Source organism: Equus przewalskii, chromosome 10 (assembly GCF_037783145.1).
Source record: "Equus przewalskii isolate Varuska chromosome 10, EquPr2, whole genome shotgun sequence".
NCBI classification, from domain to species: Eukaryota; Metazoa; Chordata; class Mammalia; order Perissodactyla; family Equidae; genus Equus; species Equus przewalskii.
Window position 1 is genome coordinate 50,574,895 of NC_091840.1, and position 27,329 is coordinate 50,602,223.

Sequence of the window (27,329 nt, forward strand, 5' to 3'; positions counted from 1 at the left end):
CAGTTTTGTCTTCTGCCTTAGGGTAGAGAGCAAAAACAACCAGCTCCCCTCCCACCCCACAGGGCACCCGGACCATGTATATCTGTTGTAGGCCTGGGTCACGTCTCCAGGAATGAAACTGGGTGGCATATATCAGGATTATGGGCATGGAATAACATCAGAGTCATTGAACCAAGGCCAGGCTGGTACCCCTTCTCTTAACTCCCTTGGTACTCCTTTCTGGAGTTAGGCTTTGCTCTGGGTTGAGGACCTTTCTCAGCCCAGTTAAAGTCCAAGGGGTAGAACCAGCAATCTTGTTTGGGTGTGTAATACTGCACTATCCCATATGGTGCCACGAGGTACATGTGGCTCTTTCTATTTTAATTAATTAATTGAAGTTAAATAAATTTTAGAAATTCATTGCTTATTTGCACAGGCTGCATTTCAAATGCCCCACAGCCACATGTGGCTAGTGGCTACCATATTGGACAGCACAAATTGTATGACATTTCCATTGTCGCAGAAAGTTTAGTTGGAAAGCACTAGTCTAGAATCGTGAACTTTCAGATTTCTCCACCAAGTGTCCTGGTGTGGAGGAGAGGTCTGCCGAGCTTGTCCCCACCGGCCACCAGTCTTCTCTCATACACAGGATTATTGCCATGCTGTCCCCAGATGAGCAGGCCCTGTTCAAAGAACGAATCCGATTCCTGGATAAGAAGATCCACCCTGGACTCAAGAAACTGCACTGGGCCTTGAAGGGGGCCAGCGCCTTCTTCATCACAGAGTGCCGCATCCATGCCAGCAAGGTGGGCCGTGGTCACTAACCCTAAAGGTCTACAAGGCTGAGTGAAAACCTGGTGCATGGGTAATGGATACTTCAGTCCTGGGTAGCGGTGGAGAGACCAGGAGTAGTGTGAAAGTATGCTTGAGGAAGGACTTTTTTTTAATCAGCAGTTCTAGCTAGAGGACAAATGGGAGGATAGAACTAGGCCCAGAGGGTCTCTTCCCAAGCTGAAACAACCCTCCATGGGGGGGGCCTGACTCCAGGTGCAGGCAATTGTGAATGAATTCAAGGCGTCCACTCTGACCATTGGTTGGCGAGCCCAGGAGATATCAGAGACGCTGCTGGTACGCATTAGTGGCAAACGGGTGTACAGGGACCTGGAATTTGAGGAGGACCAAAGAGAGCACCGAGCAGCTGTGCAGCAGAAATTGATGAGCCTGCACCAGGATGTGGTGGTCATTATGACCAACTCCTATGAAGTCTTCAAGAATGATGGCCCTGAGGTAGGGGTCCTGTGATCAGGGCTTTGTGGTTGGGCAGTCCGCCGTCCCCTGGTCCCATCAGACCATTCTCTTGGTCTTTCCCGTCTTCCCCCGGTGTGTGCTTCTCAAACATCCTGCTTTTGTCTTGGATTCACCCAACCTTCAGTTTATCAAATCTTTTTCCTTCAGGACTCAGCGTCCTGCCTTTCTATTGAGCCAGCTTGTTGCCTATCGCATTGGCTGGTTCTCATTTCCCAGGACCTGCCCTATCTTCCCTGAGGGGTTCTTTTCCCCATCTCTTCCCACCAGATTCAGCAGCAGTGGCTGCTGTACACGATTCGGTTGGACCACATGATGGAGGATGCCTTGCGCCTGAATGTGAAGTGGTCACTGCTGGAACTGTCCAAGGCCATCAACGGGGATGGAAAGACCACCCCAAATCCACTCTTCCGAGTCCTTGTCATTTTGCAGAATGACATGCAGGGAGGTGTGGCACAGGTAGGGACCACTTTGCCCCCAACACCCCAAAACTATCATACTTTACTTGCGAATTTCCCTCAATCCTTAAACTAGGCCCTTGGCCTTGACTCTATCCTATGGCCTCCAGGCCTGGTTCTGAGGTGTTCAGCCTTACCAGTCCTGAGGCTTGACTCCTCCATGGCCTGTGCTAAGGCCCTCACCTCTGTGTTCCCACAGGTGGAATTCTCACCCACTCTGCAGACTTTGGCAAATGTGGTTAATGATATTGGCAACTGCCTCTTCTCCACCATCTCTGTCTTCCGCCACCTCCCTGAAATTCTCATCAAGTGCAAGTTTCATCGTGACCCCATCCATACAATTGTGGGTGAGTGGTCAATGGGGAGGGCATCAGGTGCAGAGGTATCAGAGGCTTAGGAATGGGTGGAGCTAGGGGGAGAGACCAGTGCTGTTCCCAGACCTACTGGGCCGGTCATCTCCATGACTGGTGGGAAACCCAAGTCAGGGGGCCAGATTGGGGAAGGGAGTAAGGGCAGGAATGCGAGTCGAGATGAGGTGACTAATGCTCAAGGGATTTGGGATTTGGGGTGGGAGATTAGGAAGGACAAGTCTGGGACTGGGGCTGGGATATAAGATGCCTAGACCAAAAGATGAGATGTTCAAATCCTGCGGATTGGAGTCATGCTTTTACTTTCCACCTCCTCCTTTATTTTCTAATGCTCTTTTTTTTTTTTTTTAAAGATTCAGAATTAAATTAAATTAAATTAATTAATTAATTTTTAAAGATTTTATTTTTCCTTTTTCTCACCAAAGCCCCTCAGTACATAGTTGTGAATCTTTAGTTGTGGGTCCTTCTAGTTGTGTCATGTGGGATGCCACCTCAATGTGGCCTGAGCGCTGTGCCATGTCAGCGCCCAGGATTGGAACCAGCGAAACCATGGGCTGCCGAAGCAGAGCGCATGAACTTAACCACTCGGCCACGGGGCCGGCCCCTAATGCTCTTGTTTGAGCCGTCTCTCTCTTTGGGGAGGTGGTGTTGGAGTGGAGGGTCTGGGGCAGTGGCCAGGGGCAAGGCTGCAGTCTGGGTTGGGATGGAAGTTAGTGAGAAGCATTTTGCTGGGTCTTAAGAGCGAGATGAGGACATCAAGAAGATCCAGGCGCAGATCAGCAGCGGGATGACCAACAATGCAAGCCTGCTACAGAACTACCTCAAGACCTGGGATATGTACCGTGAGATCTGGGAGATCAACAAGGACTCTTTTATTCGCCGCTATCAGCGCCTCAACCCCCCTGTTTCTTCTTTCGATGCAGACATTGCGCGGTAAGGAGTGAAGGTGGATGTGAAAGTCTGTCTCTAAGAGGAACAGAATCGCAGGGGGAGGTCCAGGCATAGAGACTTGGGAAGGACGGTTGGGGGTAGGGGGTGGTGCAGAAAATGTGCGTCCTTAACTATAGGAAAAGAACAGGACCTAGGGCATTGGGCCTTTGTTTCTCAAGGGGTAGAGATCAGATAAGAGCTGGACAAGATTTAGGGGAAAAGCAGTCTTGGTGGGGAGTACAGCAAGGCTCTGATAGGAAAGAAGAAAGGCTAGGGATCTGGAAGATGAGAAAAGTGAACACTTTCATCGTAAGAAAGCAGATTGGAATTAAACTGAAGAAGATTCTTAAATTCTGATCTGAACTCCCATCTGTTTGTCCTCCATTCATTCATTCATTCAATAAACACCATCGTCCTGTGGGTCAGGAGGAATAACAAAAAGAGATGAGCAAGTTTTTCCCTCTCGAGGGCTAGAATGTAACGGGCGAGATCAAAGTATTGCTGGAAGAGCAGTGGCCGTGGCGTCTTGAGAAGGGCTGAAGTCCCAGTTCCACTGCTGACTAGCTGCCTAACCTTAGGCAAGTGACTTGTATTCTCTGGGCCTCAGTTTTCTGAGAAAGAGATGCTATACTACCTCCCTTGTAAGGCTGTGAGATTACTAAATACGCGTGGAAGTCAATTCTGAAGCACCATGCTAACGCATCTTATTATCACACCAGCTTCGGTGGGAGAAGTGCCATGGTTAGGGTGTTCAAGGGTCCGGGGCAGCTCGGTGGAAGGAGAGGATTTCCAGTCAGGGACATTAGGAAAAGGAGGACCTGAATGAAGGGAGTGACTTTCAGACTGGGCTTTACGGCATGGGTAGGATTTCAACAGGCCGAGGTGGGCAGTGGGAGGGCCTTCCAGCTAGAGAAAATCGCATAAGGCGTAAAGATGGGAACACATGAGCACATTCACCAAATAGTGAGTACTGTGGTCTAGAACACAGGTGCAGGAAAGGAAGTAGGGAAAGGGGTTACATACAGCAGACAATTCTCTCAGCAACCTCGTGAGGTCGGTTCTATTATCATCACGATGTTGCAGGTGAGGAAATTGAGGCACAGAACAGTTAATAACCTGCCTGAGGTCACAGAGCTAGTGTGCAGCACAGTGTGAACTCAACCCAGATCTGTGTGACTCTAAAGCCTTGAATGCCAGACCAAGGAGTCTGACTGCTATCTTGTAGGCAGTGGTCGGGAAAATGACACGATGATGGCTATATGCCTGGGGTGGATTGAAATGGGAGGCACCTGGGGGTAGAAGGATACTTAGAGCTGTGCACAGGTCTGGATGGTAGGAAATGAGAAGCTGAGCCCCAGTGGGCACGTCTGCAAGGAAAAAAACCATCCTAGCGGGGATGTGGGCCCTTTCAGCTACACGGAGGTTGCTAATAATGTGCAGAAGGAGGAGACGGTCCTCAACATCCAGTTCGTGCTGCTGGACTGCTCGCACCTCAAGTTCTCGCTGGTGCAGCATTGCAATGAGTGGCAGAACAAGTTCACGACCCTGCTCAAGGAGATGGCAGCCAAGCGCCTCCTGGAGCTGCACACCTACCTGAAGGAGAACTCGGAGAAGTATGGGCTTGGGCACCTGGCTCAGGTATGGGGAGGGCAGGTGCTGTCCTTTCCGCTTACCAGCACTCTCTTTGCCTGCCTTCAGAATCAGCCGCCCTCCCCAGACGCTGGAGGAACTGGGCGTCAGTTTGCAACTCATGGACACCCTGCAGCATGAGTTGCCCAACCTGGAGACCCAGATCCCTCCCATACACGAGCAATTTGCCATTCTTGAGAAGTATGAGGTGCCAGTTCAGGACAGTGTGAGTTCCAGCGGTGTTTGGTCCGCCCAGTCTGGGCCCGGTTCCAGCAGCAGATTGTGGGGAAGCTGACACCCCATGTTGTAGACCCTTAGGCTATTGGGAGGGAGAGCTGAGAAGTGAGGGCGGAGAAGGCACAAGATTCAAAAGCCTCGGGAGCCAAAGTGAACTCACATGATATTTCGAGTCAGCTTATGGATTTCTTTTAGGTCAGCAACTCAGGGCTTGATTTCTTTGGGTCTCGTTGGGTGTAGAACTTGGCCGCAGACTCTGGTCTGGAGGATCAGGAGAGTCCTTAAAAGCATTGGTGAGAAGGACAGACCTCCTGCTCGTGGGTCATCCTCCTGTCTTTGATGTCCCCAGGTACTGGAGTTGCTGGACAGTCTCAATGGGGAGTGGGTCATCTTCCAACAAACTCTGTTGGACAGCGAGCAAATGCTGAAGAAACACAAGGAGAAATTCAAGACAGGCCTTATTCACTCAGCCGATGACTTCAAGAAGAAAGCACATAATCTTCTGGAAGAATTTGAAGCCAAAGGTTTCCCTTTCTCAACCTCGCCCCCTTCTTTACCTTTGTTTTGACCCAGTCTTTCAAAGCCTAAGTCCCCAGGAGGTGTGTGCAGGGTGAGCGGAGGAGGGACGGTGCTGGGGAAGGAAAGAGCTGTAGCGCTTTCTCAGTGACATACCTGTTGGTGCTGATTTTGGGTTGGAACGCAGCAGCCCAGCTCACATTTCCAGTTTTCTTATACTGACTTCCCATGTCCCTGTTTCTGATTCTTGAGCCATATTTCGCAGTTTCTGCTAAGATTAACCATCATTCTTTCAATGCATTCCCTCTTATTTCCCGTCCCTTCCCTCTCTCGTGTGAAGGGAGAAGTGAGATTTACCCACAGACAGGTAGGAGAGCCGTGATGGTCCTTTCAGGGGACCATGGCCTCGAACAGGAATCTGAGCTGCTTCTTGGATTTCCCACAGGCCCCTTCACCAGTAACGTGGGACACCAGGCCGCTCTAGAGCAGATCGCACAGGTGCGGGCCATGCTGAATGCCATGCGAGAAGAAGAGAACACTCTCCGCTCCAACTTGGGCATCTTCAAGATCGAGCAGCCAGTCTCCAAGGACCTGCAGAACCTGGAGAAGGTGGTGTGCTGAGCGACGCCCTCGTGGTAACCAAGGATAGGGGGCAGGGGATGGGAGAATGGGTCCCAAGGGCCTGGAAAAACAGCTGGGACGAGGAAAATGGGTGCACAAGGATCTTTTTAAAAAAATTGAGGTAAAATTCAGGTAACAAAATAACTGTTTTAAGGTGAACAATTCAGTGGCATTTAGTACATCCACGATGTTGTGTAACCATCATCTCTAGTTCCAAAACATTTATATCACCCCAAAAAGAAACCCTATACCCATTAGCAGTCATTCTCCATCCCCTCTGCCCCCAGCCCCTGTCAACCACTAATCTATTTTCTGTGTATATGGATCTGCCTATTCTGAACATTTCATATAAATGGGAATCATATGATATGTGGCCTTTTGTGGCTGGCTTCTTTCACTTTGCATAGTGTTGTCAAGGTTCATCCATGTTGTAGCATATATCAGTGCTTCACTCCTTTTTATGGCTGAATAATATTCCATTGCATGGATTTAGCACATTTTGTTTATCTGTTAACCAGTTGATGGACTGGGTTGTTCCCACCTTTTGGCTATTGTGAGTAGTGCAGCTATGAATATGCGTGTACTTGTATTTGTTTGAATCCCTGTTCCCAATTCTTGTGGGTGTGTACGTAGGAGTGGAATTGTTGGATCATATGGTAATTCTATGTTTAACTTTTTGAGGAAATCAGCAAGCTATTTTCCACAGCAGCTGGACCATTTTACACTCCCACCATCAGTGAACGAGGGTTCCTATTTCTCCACAACCTTGCCAACACTTATTTTCCTTTGCTTTTTTTTTTCTTTTGGTTCTAGCCATCCTAGTGGGTGTGAAGTATCTCACCGTGGTTTTGATTGCATGTCCCTACTGACTAATGTCGTTGAGGATATTTTCATGTGCTTCTTAGTTGAGGAGCTCTTAAGGCAAGAGAGCGGAGAAAAAATGTGAGCTGAGCAGGCAGCTCTATTGCCTGGAGGGAAAAGCTTCTCAGAATGAGAGGAGCAAAGGACCTGAGTGTTTGTCAGGGAGGAAGAGGGCAAGAGTCGATGACTTAACGCATCTTTCTGCTCTCTGCCATGAAGGAGCTGGATGCACTCCAGCAAGTCTGGGAGATCACACGGGACTGGGAGGAGAACTGGAACCAGTGGAAGACTGGCCGGTTCCTGACCCTGCAGACAGAGGCCATGGAGACCATGGCCCATGGCTTGTTTCGTCGCCTCGTAAGACTAGCCAAAGAGTATAAGGTGTGTGGGGGAGCGGGTGGGGGGCCGAAGACAAGCTGATTAAGGAAGGAGGACCACGCAGGGAGGGTTGTCAGGCCTTCTGATGCCTCTCATTTTTGCTCAGGACCGAAACTGGGAAATTATTGAAACCACTCGTTCCAAAATAGAACAGTTCAAGAGGACCATGCCTCTCATCTCGGACCTGCGAAACCCCGCCCTGAGAGAGAGGTGAGGCTGCTCCTCCCCTCCTGGAGGTCACCCTCCGACCTCTGCCGTCACCTGGTTCTTTCAGTTCTCCCCTCCACAGCTTTCATAGCTCCCTCTGCCCCTCTGTCCACAAACACACGCCTTGAAGAAGCCTTCACAAGAGCTGTCACCATCCTCTGTTTCTCGCACTGTCCTGGGTTTCCAGCCTTCTCTGCCTCCTTCCCCAGTGTCCCCCCTCACTTTATGTTGTCTGTCATGGCAAAGCTTTGTGTCTTCTGTCATACAAAAGCTTTTATTTTGATGACGCCAAAAGTATAACTTTATTGCTTTATGGGTTTTGTTTTCTGCCTTGTTTAAGAATACCTCCCCTACCCCAGAGTTATAAATGCATTCTCTCTGTACTTTCTTCTAATACTTTATAATTTTGTTTTTCAAGTTTAACTCTTTTAACGCATCTGGAATTTAATTACATGTTGAAGAGGACTTTGAAACCATTGAGGATAGAATAAACTATTTTATAAATGGTGTTTTAATAATTATCTATCCATCCATTTAGGAGGAAATAATTTTACTTCTTTTGCATTGCCTCCAGTGTAATGTTTCTGGCAATGCCTCACCTTTAAGTATTATGTGATTAAGAATAATCTAACCACTTTATTTGCTTAAGCTATTTAACCTCTCTAAGCCTGTTCCTTCACCTATAAATGGAATCACAATAATTCCTCATTTATAGAGTGGTTGTGAGAATTAAATGACATATTTTATGTAAAGCACTTAGCCCAGCACATAATCTATAGTAAACCTGAAATAATCCATCTTAACTCACTCTCCAAGAAAGCCAACTCAATCTCTGTATTCTCCAAAGTGCCTAAGACTGTAGGTTAGAGCCTGTCTAGTATATACGTGTTGAATCGTGAATTAGTAAATACTTGGAATCATCATGCCCCAATGGGAGAAAGCCTGGGAGTGACGCTGATACTTTCCAGCAGGCCCTGGTGTCTGGCCTCCTGATCTGACCTTCTGTCGCTGGCTGCAGGCACTGGGATCAGGTCAGGAATGAGATCCAACGGGAGTTTGATCAGGAATCTGAAAGCTTCACCTTGGAGCAGATTGTGCAACTTGGGATGGATCAGCATGTGGAGAAAATTGGGGAGATCTCTGCCTCAGCAACCAAAGAGCTGGCCATAGAGTTGGTATGACAGAATCCTCTCCCATACTGCCCCATTTCCTACACCTCCTGCAGCAAAGGTTTCCAGCTTTTCATCATCTCATGGCCCCTCCCAGCTCCTGTTTCCCTTGGAGACTGAACAGCTGATTGCTCTGTCCGCAATTTCTTTCCATAGGCATTACAGAACATTGCCAAGACCTGGGATGTGATTCAACTGGATATAGTACCCTACAAGGATAAGGGCTATCACCGACTCAGGTAAAGAGGGTCTAGAAGAGGGGAGGGCTGTGCGACCTGGGCTGTGGAGTGGGCCCGGGGCTTCGCAGATGAAGATGGACCATGATTTTGACACCTTCTACCCCAGAGGTACAGAAGAAGTATTCCAGGCACTGGAAGATAACCAGGTGGCTCTGTCTACCATGAAGGCATCTCGTTTTGTCAAGGCCTTTGAGAAGGATGTGGACCACTGGGAACGCTGCCTCTCCCTCATTTTGGAAGTTATTGAGATGATGCTCACAGTGCAGCGTCAGTGGATGTACCTAGAGGTCAGGATTCACTGCCTGAGCTCTTCCTACATCCTGTTTTTACTCCTTTATTTCAGTAGGACCTAGATATTTGCCCTGTTGTCAGCCTCATTTTCTCACCTTTCTAAAGCCATTCTTCATCTAGGACCCAAGCATCTGACAATTATTACCTCTCCTATTCAGATTCCTCCCTGAAAAGACTTTGTTCTTCTTCCATTTTCTTCTTGGACCCAGGTGCCTGGCCTCCCAACCCCAACTTTCCTTCTAGAACTTGGGCATCTTGCCCTTTGATTCTAATGCTCCTTATCTTCTACTCACCTGTCATTATTGATCTAGGAATAGGGGCAGAGTGTGGAGAGTATGAGAAACAGCCTCTCACTCCAGTTCTTGGCCTTTCAGAATATCTTCCTGGGGGAGGACATCCGCAAGCAGCTGCCCAATGAATCCACTTTATTTGACCAGGTCAACAGCAACTGGAAATCCATCATGGACCGGATGAACAAGGACAGCAATGCTCTCCGGAGCACCCATTATCCAGGTTGGAGCTCCATGGCCTCCTGCCCTGACGCAGCCTCAGTTGGTGCTATGTATATGTGAGGTCATGGCCACATGCTTCATTTACTGAAAGACTGACTATTGTACCTGGCTTTCGTACCATCACCTCTTCCAAGCATTAAATAATAGTTCAGTCGTAAATTAAATTCAACAAATATTTGAGCGCAGTACAGTACAGTGGTTAAGAGAATGGGATATGGAATCAGACAGGCTTGAATTTAAAATCTGACTCATGTCGTCCTGACTGCGTGCTCTGGGGCAGCCTGCTTCCTTCATGCTACTGTTTCCTCACCTGTAGTAGGGGCATTAATGATAGCTAGTTCTCAGGGCTTTTGTAAGGATTATAAGGGAGTATTTAACACTCAGTACAGTGGCTGGCATAAATTTAGTGCTCACTTAATAGCACTGTGCCTCAAGAAGGCCTCACGGAGGGCTCGTTCTTCTGTAGCTGGTTCATTCAATAAGATAATGCAGGCAAATGAGATAATGCAAAGAAAGCACTTTTCACATTAAATGGCACAGAGTAAACCCTTGGTTCTATTAGCTCTTGTTATTATTACCTTGATTTTAATTGGTTTATCAGATTAACTAGTTTTTATTGTAGACATTTTGGTGAGCACGGGGATGGGGTAGGATGGGGAGTGATGTACACATAGTGAGTCCTGCTTGCTTGTGGCAGCTTGGGGAGAAGAATCGGGAGGTCAGGTTTGGCGATGGGCACCTATAGCGTGTGTCCTGAGGAGACGGGTCCTGGCAGCGGGTACGGAGGACTTCTTTATTTTGCCTAGGGCACATCTAATGATTCTTTATTTTCCCAAGAACTCTGAGTATACACATCAAAAAAACATAATTTTAATTATTCTGGTAAAATGTAAGTATTAGGTTATGCAAAGTTGAGTGACAATATGCATTTTTTAGAAATAATATTTGAGGGCTGGCCCCGTGGCCGAGTGGTTAAGTCTGTGCGCTCCGCTGCAGGCGGCCCAGTGTTTCGTTGGTTCAAATCCTGGGCGCGGACATGGCACTGCTCATCAAACCACGCTGAGGCAGCGTCCCACATGCTACAACTAGAAGGACCCACAACGAAGAATATACAACTATGTACTGGGGGGCTTTGGGGAGAAAAAGGAAAAAATAAAATCTTTAAAAAAAAAAAGAAATAATATTTGAGACAATTGACAAAACTACATTTTGTGACAATTTATAAGCAAAGCCATAAAAACAGCTATCCCTTTGTTGATCACACAGAACAAAGCCATCTTGTCCACTGCTACTGTGTCTCCCTGTGGTCTCCAGGGGCCACACAGGAGTCACTCAGAGGCTCTGACAGCCCGTAGACTCTGAACTTGCAGGCCTGAGGGTCACCTCAGAGTTCAGACTCCAGGACACCTGTACTTTCTTCAAAAAGTAGAAACTGGGAAGACAAGGGCATAAACCAGTCAAAACCTAAGTCTTGGAGGAAACTAAGATTATCAAGAACCTACAAATGTGGACACATTTTATTTAATATCTCGACTTGTTCTTTGAGGTGGATCTTATGACCATTTTACAAAGAGGGGAAAGCTCACCGAGGTTAATTGACATGCTAATAAGTGAAAGAGCTATAATGTGAACGGCCGTCTTCTGCCTCTCAGTCTAGTGCTCTTTTTGCTGTATCACCAGGGACACTGGCAGCCCCAGTGGTTGCAGCAGACCTCTTTCATCGTGTGCCTGTGATAGTAGTTAAATCTAATGATTTAACCTGTTGGATTCTGTATGTGCAGAACAATCTCTAATTGTCAGAAGCTCTTGGGATGACTGGCAGAGCCCCAAGATCTTCAGTGGAATGGGACTTTCCAAAGACTGATGGGAAATGTAGTTACATTAATGGAATCATATATGATATATAACTAATGCATAATGTATAACATATGTAATATCATATAATGAATACTTAATAATGAATTAATGAAGAGAATGGGATAAGCATGATAGAATGACTGGGGACACTTCTCTGCTTCCAAAAACCATTATGGCAATCCGTACCCCAACATTCAAGAACTGGCAAAATGGAGACAGTTGGAGATTCTAGATCTACTCAGGGCAATGGTAAAAGGGCCATCAAATGTCATTCATTGCTCTTCTTCCTAGGCCTCCTGGACAAATTGATAGAAATGAACACAATTCTAGAAGACATTCAGAAGTCTCTGGATATGTATTTAGAGACCAAGCGCCATATTTTCCCCCGCTTCTACTTCTTGTCCAATGATGACCTCCTGGAGATTCTGGGCCAATCCCGCAATCCAGAGGCTGTGCAGCCACACCTTAAAAAATGCTTTGACAATATCAAATTGCTGAGAATGCAGAAGGTCAATAGAAGTGGCCATGACGGGATGGAGGGCAGAGGTGGGATGGTGATGTGAGAGATTTAAGGCCTTGGAGGGGACCATGCTCTCCCACCAGAAGAGGCATATTAATGATTCTGAATTGTCTGGGATAGAACTTTTTAGAATTGGTGATATTGAGGGGAGGGCAGAGAAGCAAGAATTACCCTTGAAGGGCTCAGATACCTTCTAGGTGAATACCTGGAGTGGGCAGGCGAGGCCAGTAATAGCTTCTTGTTTCTACAGGTCGGGGGACCCAGCAGCAAATGGGAAGCTGTGGGAATGTTCTCAGGTGACGGCGAGTACATTGATTTCCTCCACTCAGTACTTTTAGAAGGGCCTGTGGAGGTGAGTTGTGGCAAGGATCCAAGAATCAAGCTGACTCTTCTTCCTATTAGAAAGTTTGCTTGGCTCTGTGAGGAGAGAACACCTCTATGAGGGGCCATTAGTCGCTTTTTGCCCTCCCATCTGCCATTCCTGAGAACTCTAACCTCTACTCTGAATCTGGAAGTCAGACAATCTGCCCCCTCGCCTCCATTTCCTCAGGGACCCAAGCTGGCTGCTGCCCCATTACTGCTTTTCTCTTGGGCCCAAAGTCCTGAAGTCCTGTTTCCTAAACACCTTCCCCCTGGGACTCTTGTCTCTGGCCCTGAGGCTGAGCCATCCTGTTCTCTCGCCTCCCTCCAGTCTTGGCTTGGTGATGTGGAGCGGACCATGAAGGTGACCCTACGAGACCTTCTCCGAAACTGCCGCCTGGCCCTCAAGAAGTTTCTTAACAAGAGAGACAAATGGGTGAAGGAGTGGGCTGGCCAGGTGAGCTGGGGTCAATAGAAATGAGGGAACAAGAAAGACAGAGCTGGGGGCCGGCCCAGTGGCACATGCGGTTAAGTGCGCATGTTCTGCTTCGGCGGCCTGGGGTTCACCAGTTCAGATCCCAGGTGCGGACATGGCACCGCTTGGCACGCCATGCTGTGGTAGGTGTCCCACATATAAAGTAGAGGAAGATGGAAATGGATGTTAGCTCAGGGCCATCCTTCCTCAGCAAAAAGAGAAGAACTGGCAGCAGATGTTAGCTCAGGGCTAATCTTCCTCAAACCAAAAAAAAAAAAAAGAAAGAAAGAGCTGAAGGGGAGCAGCATATGTAAAGACAGAATCTTGAGTCTCACATGCAGGTTTCTTGTTCACTATTCTGGGCTGTGGCCCTGGAACCCTGCATGCCGGACCCCTAGCCCCTGACCTCAGGCCTGTGCCTCATCCTTCAGAGCAGACTAGACATATTGAGAGAGGAGTGTACCTGGTCCTGGAGGAAGCTGGGATTTGGGAGCTGGGCTGTGTGGGTGGCCAGAGTTCAGGGCTTTAGAATACAACCTCCACATGTGCCTCAGGTGGTGATCACTGCCAGTCAGATCCAGTGGACGGCTGATGTCACCAAGTGCCTGCTGACAGCTAAGGAACGGGGAGACAAGAAAATCCTCAAGGTCATGAAGAAGAAGCAGGTGGGGAACTCTACAATATGGGATAGTCCTGGAATTAGAGTTGGAGGGAAGGAGGTGATAAATTGGAGTCAGAATTAGAGATGAGCTGGTGGGCAAGGATCAGAATGTGGGGGCTTTAGGTAGAATTCCGGTGAGGAAAGATTGGATGGACTAGAAGTACATTTTCTTGTGCTGATATTAGGGGTCAGGAGTTACAGTGGCGTTGGGATTAGCATTGGGCCTGAAAGTTGTGTTAGGCTGGGCTGAGGCGTGATTAGGATTTGGTTGTGTCGCTCCATCCACGCTCTTTCCTACCACCCTGTTCCACAGGTGTCAATACTGAATAAGTATTCAGAAGCTATCAGGGGGAACTTGACCAAGATTATGCGGCTTAAAATCGTAGCTCTGGTGACGATAGAAATTCATGCCCGGGATGTGTTGGAGAAGCTTTATAAGAGTGGCCTCATGGATGTCAATTCTTTTGACTGGATCAGCCAACTGCGCTTCTACTGGGAGAAGGTGCAAATGGGCCAGCTCCCCACTCTCGTACCCTAAAGCCAATCCTAATGCTTTAATTAAACTCATGCTCTCTAAGTACAATAATTTCCTAACCCACCCTTTAGTCCTATCACAGTACCCTGATCCAGTTCTTAACTCTATCTCAAATCTCCTAAATCGGGAGTGGCAAATCATTTTTCCAGTCAGTGCTATAGGTGTCACTTTACCAGGACTCAGAAAGACTCCGGGCAGCTGCTGCCATGGATTGGGGTGGACGTGCTGTATGAAACCCATCTTCCGTCTTGCCGTAAACCCTTCCCTGCTTTGAACTCTAAACTGAACCCCTAATCTAACTGCAACCCTCTTCCGCCTCCACCCCTACTCCCCGTCATTGTCCCGGCTCTATCTCTTCCTCCAGGCCCACTCCTCTCTTACTCTGCTCTGTTCCTCCAGGATCTCGATGACTGTATGATCCGCCAGACCAACACACAGTTCCAGTATGGTTATGAGTACCTGGGTAACTCTGGCCGGCTTGTCATCACTCCCCTGACAGACAGGTCGGCTGTTAGGGATGAACAAGGTGGTTGGGCTGGGGGCCGAGAATGCTGAGTGAAAGCTTCCAGGAGTCTGACTTGAGTCCTGTCCTCAATTCTCAGGTGTTACATGACACTGACCACAGCATTGCACCTGCATCGAGGGGGCTCTCCCAAAGGTCCAGCTGGCACAGGAAAGACTGAGACTGTGAAGGACCTGGGCAAGGCCCTTGGCTTATATGTCATCGTGGTCAACTGCTCCGAGGGCCTGGACTATAAGTCCATGGGCCGAATGTACTCAGGGCTGGCCCAGGTCAGTGTCCCGCCACCCTGTTCCAGAGGCCCCTTAAATATCTTTTAGTCCCAGAGAATCATCTGAAACCCAAATCTGGTTCAGTGCTTTGTAACTTAGAACATTTCATTTCCCCAGTTAGTTTTTACGATTGAGAAAGTCCCTGCACCTCCCTGAGCTTCACTTTGCTTATTTGCCTATCAGAAGATTACACAAGGATTAAATAAGATAATGCATGTGAACTGGTGCATAGTAGGCACTCAGTGCTCACAAGTTCCCATCCACAGTCTCTCCAGCTCACACCTTTTTTAGCATTCCCCCAGATTGTGCAATGCAAAGTTCTGGCCAGAAACTACAACAGTGCTACGCCAGCTCCTCCCCCCACTGCCCCCTGCCACGTTTTGGAGGCCGCCACACCTATCAAAACGTTTCAGGAAGGATATGTTAGTCAGAGTTTCTAGTTTTTCCCAATCTGGGAGTATTCCTATTGCTCCCAGAGACGCTGCCTCCCTCCCTACAGACGGGGGCCTGGGGCTGCTTCGATGAGTTTAACCGCATCAACATCGAGGTGCTGTCGGTGGTGGCCCAGCAGATCCTGTCGATCCTATCCGCCCTGGCTGCCAGCCTCACCCGCTTCTTTTTTGAGGGCTTTGAAATAAATCTGGTGTGGTCCTGTGGGATCTTCATCACCATGAATCCTGGTAAGGGCCAGGGAATCGATGGGGCTCCTGAGGGCATAACTGGGTGTCCAGGGCAAATAGCTGTGCGTCCTCCCCTTCCGCCTTCCAGGCCAGTGTATTTAGCCAAGTGAAATGTGGCTAAGACAACAAAGTGTGAGAGAAGGATAAACATACAACTTTCTGGGAGAAGGGGAGGCAATCTTACTATTCTCTAAGGGGATTAATAACTGCTTGTGTGTATTTATGTGGCCCTAGTCTTTTGAGGTACTTAGCTCTCTTCTCCCATTGGGCCAGCTCCCAGAGTCCTGGGCTATCTGCCATCCCTTTTGCAGAATGGGAGAATCCTCCCAAAGTGCAGGTCCTTGGGTCTCTCATTGCTGTTCCCTAGGAACAGCTCTGGGGGAAGGGTCTAGGAGAACACAGGAAAAGTTTAGGTACTGAAAGAATCAGAGAAACAGCTGTGATTTCTATTAGGACTGATGTGAGGGGCCAGCCTGGTGGCGTAGTGGTTAAGTTGGTGCACTCTGCTTTTGCTGCCTGGGGTTCACAGGTTCAGATCCTCCACTCATCAAGCCATACGCAAAATAGAGGAAGACTGGAACAGATGTTAGCTCAGGGACAATGTTCCTCAGACAAAAAGAGGAAGATTGGCAACAGATGTTAGCTCAGGGCCAATCTTCCTCACCAAAACAAAACAAAAAAAAAGAAAATAGGACTGACGTGAGTTATACACAGAACTTTGGAGAAATGGGACATTGACAGCTCTGCGATTTGAGTTTGAAACAAGACCACACAGAAAGTAAGGAAAGGACCAGAGCTAGGGAAGAAGAGCAAAGTGGTATGGGAAGAGCCAGGGCTGAGATGAGAAGGGAAGAGATCTTGGGGTTGGATTTGGGGAGAGAGGGATGGAACTAGGGTTCGGGAAAATGGGACTGATTGGGAAGTGGGTCCTTAGAAGCAGTATGGATCTAAATAAATGGTGCTGTTTTCCAGGCTATGCTGGTCGCACGGAGCTTCCTGATAACCTTAAATCCATGTTCCGTCCAATTGCCATGGTGGTGCCTGACTCTACTCTTATTGCAGAAATCATTCTCTTTGGGGAGGGCTTTGGCAACTGCAAGGTATTCTGATAATCTCTTTTCTCTAATTATTTTATTTTCCTTTCATCATTATTCCCTGGACAGAGGAACCCCGTGAAGGCCTCACAGTCGGCTTCTCCTACAAGGAATGTAGACTGTCAGTAGGATATGGAGGCAGAAGAATTCCGAGGAGGGAGGTCTCCCCTCTTTGATGCCGCTAATCAACGTTGGCACGATTCACAGGATCTTCTCATTAGGATTGCCCATAGACCACCTCGTAGCTGTTTGAAATCCTAGGACCTAACTCCCTGTATCCGTAGCTGTCCCTAGATGAAGAAGAGGGATTTGTAGGGAGACAGGTTGTTCCCTCCTCTGTTTTGGTTTCCCAGATTCTGGCCAAGAAGGTGTACACACTTTACTCACTGGCTGTGCAGCAGCTCTCCAGACAGGACCATTATGACTTCGGCCTACGCGCCCTCACCTCCCTTCTGCGCTATGCTGGCAAGAAGCGCCGCCTGCAGCCGGATCTGTCTGATGAAGAGGTAGATGAAGGGCACAGCCCTTGGACCTTAACCCCCACTGTCACTGGTCCTGTGCGCCTTCGCTAAAGTTTTTCGGATCTTTTCTTTCCCTGGATTGGGACTTCCACCATTCTGCCTGTCCCCTGTGTTTCCTATTGTATTGTATAGCTCAGGTGTAGCCATTGTTCTTGGCTCCTGTCCCTCACCCCTTTGGAGAGGAAGGGCCTGGTGAGTACTAGGCCCTGGCTTGTCAAGCCTGAGTCTCTGTCTTTTCCCATCCAGGTGTTGCTTCTCTCAATGAGAGATATGAACATTGCCAAGCTAACTTCAGTTGACGTGCCACTCTTCAATGCCATTGTGCAAGATCTATTCCCCAGCATTGAGCTGCCTATCATTGACTATGGCAAGGTATTTGTTCTTTATACTCTCCCTGACCTTATGTGTGAATGTGGGGCCAGGACCAGGACACTTGGGTTCCAGGCCTTGTTCTGCCCTTCACTAGGCTGTGACTTTTTGCAAGACAGTTGACCTCTCTGAGGGCTTCCTTATCTATAAAATGATAGAGACCTATTCAAGCATTCTACTCTCTCACCACAACTCCCTGCCCCCTGACTCACCAGCTCAAGCACTTCCACTCATTGACTTCCTTGAGACCTCTAATTCATTGGTCTTTCTACTTTCTGTATACCCATCAGCCCTCTCCTGCCTCCGCTTCTCTCCTCATTCAGGAAGTTTTGAGGAGAGACTGCTAGGAGCTGTTTGATATGTGAGAGCAATGGAATGGAAGGGCTGGAGGAGGAGGATTTTAGAAGCTATAGGAATTTTCTTCTCTGGCAGTATGGTAGTTGGATCCTTTCAATTGAAACCACTAAAATGCTGGATAAAAAATATAAAAATACATCTTTGTAAATACATTGCTAAGCTGGCAAGAAAGAAAGAATTCTGGGATGAAGAGGGGGAGTAAAAACTGGAAGATAAGTGAGTGTGAAAGCTGGCTTTTTCCCTGAAAATTTTTGTTGAATTTAAGGCACTGTAGATAGGAGATAAAGCAGCCCAAGTTTGGAGGTACAATAAAAAACCCAGTCCTGCATAAATCTCAGTCCACAAGAGAAAACATCCTCAGTAAATAGGAACATGAGAAACCCACCATTGAGAAGGGTCCATACAGTAAAGAAACTTGCTTGTCTTGACCTCCAACGATGGGAGGAGGGGCTAAAATCTCCTTTGAGATTTCCTAACCACAAGCCAGCTCTCATATGGTCTATGGTTATAATTTATTCTACTGTGTAATCTCCCAAAATCTCAAACTTAGAACTTAATTTTAAGTAGTTCCAGGTCATTAGTGCTTTCCCCAGGTGACTGGCAGAAGAAATGCAAATTATTTCTGGAAGAATGAAACTTCAACTAGAGCCTCAAAGAATTCTCATAAAAGTCCAAGAAAATGAGCAGCTCCTGGTCAAAATTCACAAAACACAAGAGAAAACAAGATATCATGAAAGGAAGGCTGAAGAACAACAGAACAGCCAAATGAGATCCACAAAGACTTCAGATATTGAAAATAATCAGCATAGAATTAAAAAATAACTAAATTAGTGTGTTTAAAGAAATGAAAGAGAAGCTTGAAACTATGAGCCTGGAGCAAGAGACTTCTAAACAAAGTAGATTTGAAAAAAGAATCAATAGAATTTCTATACATGAAGAAATGTTATAATTAAAATTAAAAACAACAACAACAATAGGACTTCCAGCTAAAGAAGGTAGATTAAAAACAATTTTGTTTCCTTTTGAAAATCCATTACAACTACTCTAAAGAGATACCAAAAAGGATGGGGAGAATGGAAGAGGAGATAGCAACAAAAATTTTAGACATAGGAAACAAATGAATAAGTTGTGACTTACTTAGCAAAGCTGAGAGGCGTGGAAGTGGGGGGAATTGAGAGGCAATTCTAAAAGGCTAAGCATTTGGCACCTCTGTAAATAGAGAGTAGTGGGAAGAGTAAAGGAGGTGTAGCTAAAATAAGGAGGATTGGAGGCAAACTATCTTGGAGGCCATTAGATCTCTAGATCTCCCCTTCTCTGTGACCCTGGGTGACCGTGCCTCTCCCACTTTGGCAGAAGACTAGAAGGTAAAATAGCAGGTCTCTGGTCCAGGGCATTCTGGGTATAGTTGAGGACAGGAGTAAGCCCTGTTAAAAATGAGGCTTAAGTGAATGTTTACACATTAAATGCTGAGATCTTAGCCTTCTTTCATCTCTGCTCCCAGAATGCTGGCAGCCAGAGAGGAAGTTGGAAGAATTCTCTCTGGGGAATCTGTATGGCCCAAGAGGAATGACCAAAACATCAGCAATGGAAACTTCCCAATGAAAGTCCTAGATAACTTATCTACAGGGCCACTCATAGTCTACAAGCCCCACTCATGCACTCAGAGCTTCCACTCAGCTTTTTAGTCCTCGATCCTTTTTTATGAGAAGAAAACCAGGCTCACCACACATCTGAGAAAAACCTCTAATGTGAAAGCAGCCAAAAAAAAAAAAAAAAAAAAAAGGAAAAAGCAAATTGGAGAAAATAGACAATGCAGAGAGAAGTTTTTTTTTTTTAAATCTATCATTAGTATTATCAAAGAGAAGATAAAGATATTGTATCCATGAAATACTGATGAAATGCTATTAATAAAGGGATATTCCAGAGAATAGAGCCAACAAAGGAGGAAATAGATAAGATTCAAGAGTCAGTCTAGGAAAGACAATATCCAAATAACAGGAGTTCCAAAAAGTAGAAGCAGAGAAAATGGAGGGGGGCAGGATCAATAATGAAACAATTCAAGGTGAATCCCTAGAGCTGAAGGACCTGTTTCCAAAATAGAAGGATCCATAAATGCATGACACAGTGGATAAAATGAATCCTTACTAAGGCCCGTCACTGTGAAATTTTAAAACACCAGGAAAAGAATAGGATTTAACAAACCTCCAAAGAGAGAGGAAAAAAAGAGAGGTGACACGCAAAAGACCAAGAATTACAATGTTAGATTTCTCAGTAGCAATGCTGAATCTATAAACAGTGGAGCAGCCTTCAACGTTCTGAAGGAAAATTATTTCCAACCTCAAATTCTATACCCAGCTAACCTGTCACATAGGAGGCTAGATCAGAGACATTCCAGACATGCAGACTCTCAAAAAAAATTTACTTCCAATATATCCTTTCTTAGAAAGCTACTAGAGGATATGCTCTCTTAAAATGCAGGAACATACCAATAAAAAGGAAAATAGAGGACACAGAATGATGGTTGTGCACCAGACAAAAAGAGAAGCCAATCCAGATTGGAGCAAATCTGAAGGCTTCAGGAAGACTTCTTTAAGAAGAAGAAATTGATACCTGATGTGAATAAACGTTTTGAGAGATTTAATAACTGGTAGAGTTTGGAGTTGAGTTAGAGATACGTATATTAAAAACTAAGCAAATAAAAACCACAGAAACTATTAGCTCCTAGGGAAAACAAAAAACTTATGTAGAAAAGGAAAAATAATCATACACTTAATATTATACACTAATATTTAATACTGTTTATAAGAGACACACCTAAAACATAAAGACAAAGGGTTGAGAGTCAAAGAAACAGAAATACTACAGGCAAATACTAATCAAAAGAAAGCTGGGGTAGCAATATCAGACAACATCGATTTTAAGGCAAGAAGCCTTGCTATAAATAAAGAAGGTCACTTCATGATACTAAAAGATTCAATTCACCAGGAAGTTATAACAATTCTAAATTTGGATGCACCTAATAACATAGCCTCAAAATAAATAGAGCAAAATTTTGCAGAATTATAAGGAAAAATAGACAAATCTACCATCATAGTTGAGATCTTAACATCTCTCAGTGACTGATAGACCAGGCAGACTAAAAATCATTTAGGATATAGAAGATTTGAACAACACAATCTTGATTTAATAGACATCTATAGCAATTGCACTCCATAATGGAAGAATCACCATTTTTTTTCAAGCACGCATAGAATATTTAGGAAAAGCGACCATGTAAAGGCCACGAATCTGCCTCAAAAATTTCAAAGGAATTTATTTAGAACACATTTTCTGATCACAGTGGTACCTCTACTGATAACAGGCAAAGGAGACTTTATGGTAAAGGGGGACATTTAATAATGACAAAAGGGCCAAGGCACAGAAAGACATAACAATTCTAAATTTGTATACACTTAATAATATAGCTATGAAACACATAAAACAAAATTGACGGAACTAAAAGGAGAAATAGATAAATCCAAAACCTTAGTAAGAAATCTTGACATACTTCTCTCACAAATTGATAAAGCAAGGATACCGAAAAATCCATGTAGTCACAGATCTGAATGCTTTTTAACACAGAACATCGCATGCAACAATTGCAGATGCACATTTACCTCAAGTACACATGGAACATTTTCTAAAATTGACCATATGCTGGGTTACGAAGTCTCATAAATTTCAAATGATTGAAATTATACAGAGGATGATCTCTGACCACAATAAAAATTAAGCTAGAAATCAATAACAAAATATAATTAGAAGCAGCCCGAGTGTTTGGAAATTAGGCAATACAATTCTAAATAACTGATGGGTCAAAGAAGAAAGTAGAGAATATTTTAAACTGAATAAATAGAAAAGGTGACATATTAAACTTGTGGCATGATGCACACATGCAAACATGTTAATAAAACTTATTGTCAGAAGGAAGCAAATAGTAGTGGTGAGGCCTCTTAGTGGTGTTTGAGACATACAAGTAAAGATCTTGCATCTATCTGAAATTATTTGGTAGCATTGACTGTGTGTTTAAAAACGTCACGCTATTCTGGGGCTGATCCATACGGGCATGGTTCTGTAAGCATTGCTTTTTAACTTAGGTGATGATTTGTCTAATGTCTGGCTCTCCCACTAGACTGTGAGCTCTGCAATAGGATGGACTCTACATTGTTCTCAGCACCCAGCACACTGCTTAGCACGTTCTGTAGAGGCTTAGATGTTTGTTGAATAACATTAGAAAAAACATGGAGAGTTGTGGGTCAGATGTTGTGTTTTATATTAGCTATCTTATCTACTACAACAACCTTATGGGGAAAGTACCATCATTACTCCCATTTAACAGATGTGGAAACCAAGGCTCAGAGAAGTAACTTACTCAGGTTCACATAGCTGAAAGCTGGAGACCCTGGCTGGCTGACTCCAGAGTACAATCTCTTTTTTTTTTTTTTTAAAGATTTTATTTTTTCCTTTTTCTCCCCAAAGACCCCCCGTACATAGTTGTATATTCTTAGTTGTGGGTCCTTCTAGTTGTGGCATGTGGGACGCCACCTCAGCGTGGCTCGACGAGCAGTGCCATGTCCGCACCCAGGATTTGAACTGATGAAACACTGGGCCGCCTGCAGCGGAGCGTGCGAACTTAACCACTCGGCCACGGGGCTGGCCCCCAGAGCCCAATCTCTTAACTCTGCAATTGGTCAGCTTCTCAGGGAATGAACAATTGCCAGAGTGCAAAGGGCCCCAGTACCATTCTCGACAGTTTGAACATTATCTTCCCAGGCATTGAGGAGATTTTGAAAGCCCCTCACAGGCCTCATCCTTTTTCTTCCAATTCCTCTATTTTTCCTTCTCAGCTGCGGGAGACCATTGAGCAGGAGATTCGAGATATGGGCCTGCAGACTACACCATTCACCCTCACCAAGGTTATCCAGTTGTATGAAACCAAGAACTCCCGCCACTCCACCATGATCGTGGGCTGCACGGGCAGCGGCAAGACTGCCTCATGGCGGATTCTTCAGTCCTCCTTGTCCTCCTTGTGCAGAGCTGGAGACCCCAACTTCAACATTGTCAGAGTATGGAGTTGGGACCATGAAGCTGGTGACAGAGACTTGAGTATCAGGAGGGCAGTGGAGGCTGGAGCAAGAATGCATAGATGTCAGGGAGGGCAGTGCAGACCAGGGGGGCAGTGCCTGGATCTGAGGAGGCCTGGGAGAGAGGAGAGAGAAGGGCAAATACAAATACCTTGAAATAAAGGGAGATCTTGGGATTTATGTCCTCCAGCAGCTCAAAAATCTCTTCCTGTATCATTTTTAGGAGTTCCCTTTGAACCCTAAGGCACTGTCCCTTGGGGAGCTGTATGGGGAGTATGACCTCAGCACTAACGAATGGACAGATGGCGTCCTGTCCAGCGTCATGCGGACAGCATGTGCAGGTACCAAAGGATCAGGGGGTGGGGAGAGCAGAGGCCTGAGTCTCCTAAGGGAGTGGGCAGTCTGGGGAAAGAAAGCTCAAATTTAGGATAAAAATGCTTGGGGAATGCAGAGATACAAGGAAACATCTGCTTGCTTCTCTGAGGAGATGAGTGGGAGGGAGGGCTAGGTGAGAAGGCTCCTGGTTTCTTTATCATCCGCCTTCTGCTAGATGAGAAACCAGATGAGAAGTGGATCCTTTTTGATGGCCCTGTGGACACACTGTGGATTGAGAGCATGAACTCTGTCATGGATGATAACAAAGTGTTGACCCTCATCAACGGAGAGCGCATCTCTATGCCTGAGCAGGTACAGGGGTGCGCAGACTACCGAGGCCCTGCAGGGGTGGAAACTGGAGGGCATGAGGCAGGGCTAAGGGGAAGAGCACTGGACTCCTGAGAGAAGAGTAAGTTCTATGGGAGACAGCTGAGGAGGAGGAGGATGCGTGGATTCAGGGAAACCTGTGACTCAAGAAAAAAATGCCTGCCTACCATGGATGATGAGAACAAGTGTATAGAAAAGAACTTTGTGTACTAGGAAGCCCTGTGGAAACTGAGGCAGCCCTTCTCAGCCTCATTTCCACTGACATACGCGGGATGACGTTCACTTGTGTGCCACGGGTTATGAATTCATGGGCTGTAAAACACACCCTTTTCCACCCACTCAAACAATGCAAGTGAGAGAGTGATTTTTCATAAGGATAACCTTGAATAAGCTGTAATTTGTTTTAAAAAGCAAATCACTTGTAAACCTTAGGTCTTTATTCATCCTGTCATACACTTGGTACTTGGTAGAGACACCTTGGGGCATCAGAGTTCTGGGTGTTTTTATTATTATTGATGGGGGTGGGGTGGAGGGAAAGACGAGATTCTGACAAAGCATATCCTTAGGTATCTCTCCTGTTCGAAGTGGAGAACTTGGCAGTGGCCTCTCCAGCCACTGTGTCTCGCTGCGGGATGGTCTACACTGACTATGCTGACCTGGGCTGGAAGCCCTATGTTCAGTCATGGCTAGAGAAGAGGCCAAAGGTATAAAGGGAAATGAGGAGAGGGAAAGTAACTTGTGTGCCCTATGAGACACAAGAGTGAATAAAGAGCCCCTTCGTATTCAACTCCAGGTTGAGGCAGAGCCCCTCCAACGCATGTTCGAAAAGTTCATCAACAAGATACTGACCTTCAAGAAGGACAACTGCAACGAGCTAGTGCCCCTCCCTGAATACAGTGGAATCATCTCCCTCTGCAAGCTGTACACGGCCCTGGCCACACCAGAGAATGGCGTAAGTGGAGACCAGAGCAGGGCCAGGGCAGGAAGGGCTCGTGACCTCCCGGGGACAACTTCAGGGAAACAGTGTGTCTGAGACACAATTTGAACACCAGTTATGAGTGGAGCAGAGACTCTAAGGGGAGGCCTCACCAACCATGGAGGCAGCAAGGGGTGTGGGCGTGTGTGTGTGCGCGTGTGTGTGCATGTGCGTGCTCACTGAAAGGCCAGACTAAGGACTCTAAATTGGAGATAGTGCACAATGGCTCTCGCTATAATTTCCTACCTGTATTTTGGGAGCTGAGGATAGTTAATTTGGTCCCTCATTTCTCTATCCTTTCAAAAAATAAATATTAAGTCTTGGTGTATGTGAGGCCTTGGGATACCATTTCTGCTGGAAGGAGCACCCAACCTAATCTGATGAGCGGCTTTAGAAATTTTCAGATTAATTGATACTTAAGAAAAATTTTGTTCAGTTTATAATTATGGAGTAAGGACCAAAACTGGATATTTTTCTGTCGAGATTAAACCACTGCCTAGAAGTGGTTCGTGTTGTTTTCTAAGACATTGCCAGATAACTAAACTGTTAATATAAAGCTATATAACAGTTCAGATCTATAACAGGGCTGGCACGGTGGCGCGGTGGTTAAGTTCACGCGTTCTGCTTCGGTGGCCTGGGATTCGCCAGTTCACATCCTGGATGCGGACATGGCACCGCTCAGTAGGCCATGCTGTGGTGGGCATCCCACATAGAAGGTGGGGGAGGATGGGCAGGGATGTTGGCTCAGGGTTAATCTTCCTCAAAATAAAAAAAGAAAAAAGATCTATAACAGTATATGTCATTCCCAGTACAGTTAATATACATTAAAACTGTGTAGATGAACTTGCAAGGTAACACACAGGAAAAGGACACTAATATAGTGTTAGGGGCACCGAGGTGCTCAGGAAGACAGGCCAAGTTGGGGGCTGAGCAGAGAGGGAAGAGCACTGATGAATACCACAGAGAAAGCAGGGCATTCTAGGTAAAGAGAGTGGCCTTGCATAAACACAGAGACACAAAGTCAGGTCTGTAGCAGGGTGGGGTGGGGTGGGTGGTGTTTGTGTGCAGACCCTCTTCAGTGTAGCAGAGCCCCGGAGAAGAGGATGGTGAGATGGTGAGTGTTGTGTGTTGGGGTGAGCTAGACTGAATATTCCAATCCAGGATTCTCGATTGAATATGTTAGACAATAGAGTCTCAATACAATTTCCCACCTATATTTTGAGGATTGAGGATTATTCTAAGACCAAGTCCAATATTCTGGATTGGATGGCATCCTGTATATCACATTATTTGCAGTTCTAAGTATCTTAACTCCAAACCCGTCTTCCAAGAGCTCCCCACTCAATGTGGCCTGTGGCTGTTTCACATAGTAGGTTAGAGATGACCCGCATGATGCTGGCTTAGCTGTCTGTTGGCCATTTTCCCCAAGCAAGCAGTAGAGTTTGCACAGCCCCATGTGCTCCATAGACCCTATCAAAGAATACCATCTGCCATGTGCCCTCTGGGTTGGGGGTTCAAGCATCAGCTCTAAATACACTGTTTCTGCTATTAAGTTGATACATTTTAAGATTTAATTTTTAATTACACAAGTAATAGTTGAATCTAATTTCCTTTCTAAAAGTTAGAATTTTTTAATAAAACAAAGTCTTTTTTGATCACCCCTCTCTTTCCAATTCTGGTCTACTCCCCTCTTTACTTAAGTAACTACATACTGGAGTATGTCTGTATGTGTCATTACGGACCTTTTCAGAAATATGTATTTACATATAAGCCCATAGGTATCCATAGAAAATGTTATATTTAAAAAATGTATCATGCTATATACCCCATTTGCAATATGCTTATTAAATCAACAATGTGTTCTTGAGTTCCCTATTGCTGCACATAGGTTAATTTCATTGCTTTTAGCTGTTATATACCATTCCGCTGTAGAACAGCACATTTTATTTTTCCATCCCTCTACTGGTGGACATTTAGGTCATCTCCAAGTTTTTGCAGTTACAAAGAAGTCACCACAAATGTCCCTGGACCTGCCTCCTTGAGAACCCGTGGGGACTTCTTCAGAGTAGACATGGTGTGGCTGGATCTTTGCTGTGTCTTTACCTAACAACTTAGCAGAGAAGAAGCTCCGAGCAACTGCGGAGCTACAAGAAGTTTCAGATTTATCTAAATATTTTAGACTTAGATTTATCTATAACCATATGGTTTTCCAAATAAAACCAGGAAAGGAGCAAAACTAAGCCTGTATGATGACCTGTCAAAAGAGATCTCTCCAGCTCGTCTAGATTTAGGGTGTTGCCCCTTCTTTTCTTCCATCCAGGTGAACCCAGCTGATGGTGAAAACTACATCTCCATGGTTGAGCTGACGTTTGTGTTCAGCATGATCTGGTCTGTGTGTGCCTCTGTGGATGAGGAGGGCCGCAAGAAGATCGACAGTTACCTCCGAGAGATTGAGGGCTCCTTTCCCAACAAGGTCAGGGCACTCAAACCCACTTGTCCTATTTTTCCTATATTTTCCAGAACCCACCAGTCTCTCTGATCCTTAGATTCTGCCTGAGTGTCAGACTACCAACCCAGCTCTCCTTCTTCCCAGTGGTCTGTGAGCGC

The 27,329-nt window shown here is 46.0% G+C and overlaps 1 protein-coding gene across 3 annotated transcripts in view; it reads left to right on the forward strand.

Annotated features, from left to right (window-relative positions):
* DNAH2 (dynein axonemal heavy chain 2) overlaps positions 1 to 27,329 on the forward strand; it is a 105,757-nt gene that overhangs the window by 37,991 nt on the left and 40,437 nt on the right. For all 3 annotated transcript variants that reach the window (XR_011523634.1, XM_070563230.1, XM_070563231.1), the window contains 32 exons: positions 629 to 785; positions 1,027 to 1,266; positions 1,555 to 1,743; positions 1,942 to 2,089; positions 2,851 to 3,043; positions 4,453 to 4,653; positions 4,739 to 4,895; positions 5,256 to 5,430; positions 5,868 to 6,031; positions 7,124 to 7,285; positions 7,389 to 7,492; positions 8,508 to 8,664; positions 8,815 to 8,897; positions 9,004 to 9,184; positions 9,563 to 9,701; positions 11,849 to 12,066; positions 12,328 to 12,429; positions 12,769 to 12,894; positions 13,467 to 13,577; positions 13,887 to 14,075; positions 14,508 to 14,611; positions 14,711 to 14,900; positions 15,400 to 15,580; positions 16,553 to 16,680; positions 17,028 to 17,180; positions 17,442 to 17,567; positions 22,808 to 23,026; positions 23,268 to 23,385; positions 23,595 to 23,731; positions 24,313 to 24,450; positions 24,540 to 24,698; positions 27,043 to 27,195. Coding sequence is in view for 2 of the 3 variants with exons in the window: in XM_070563230.1 (XP_070419331.1) it covers positions 629 to 785; positions 1,027 to 1,266; positions 1,555 to 1,743; positions 1,942 to 2,089; positions 2,851 to 3,043; positions 4,453 to 4,653; positions 4,739 to 4,895; positions 5,256 to 5,430; positions 5,868 to 6,031; positions 7,124 to 7,285; positions 7,389 to 7,492; positions 8,508 to 8,664; positions 8,815 to 8,897; positions 9,004 to 9,184; positions 9,563 to 9,701; positions 11,849 to 12,066; positions 12,328 to 12,429; positions 12,769 to 12,894; positions 13,467 to 13,577; positions 13,887 to 14,075; positions 14,508 to 14,611; positions 14,711 to 14,900; positions 15,400 to 15,580; positions 16,553 to 16,680; positions 17,028 to 17,180; positions 17,442 to 17,567; positions 22,808 to 23,026; positions 23,268 to 23,385; positions 23,595 to 23,731; positions 24,313 to 24,450; positions 24,540 to 24,698; positions 27,043 to 27,195 (5,002 nt within the window). In the remaining variant the exon portion in view is untranslated. The remainder of the gene's footprint in view (positions 1 to 628; positions 786 to 1,026; positions 1,267 to 1,554; positions 1,744 to 1,941; positions 2,090 to 2,850; positions 3,044 to 4,452; positions 4,654 to 4,738; positions 4,896 to 5,255; positions 5,431 to 5,867; positions 6,032 to 7,123; positions 7,286 to 7,388; positions 7,493 to 8,507; positions 8,665 to 8,814; positions 8,898 to 9,003; positions 9,185 to 9,562; positions 9,702 to 11,848; positions 12,067 to 12,327; positions 12,430 to 12,768; positions 12,895 to 13,466; positions 13,578 to 13,886; positions 14,076 to 14,507; positions 14,612 to 14,710; positions 14,901 to 15,399; positions 15,581 to 16,552; positions 16,681 to 17,027; positions 17,181 to 17,441; positions 17,568 to 22,807; positions 23,027 to 23,267; positions 23,386 to 23,594; positions 23,732 to 24,312; positions 24,451 to 24,539; positions 24,699 to 27,042; positions 27,196 to 27,329) is intronic.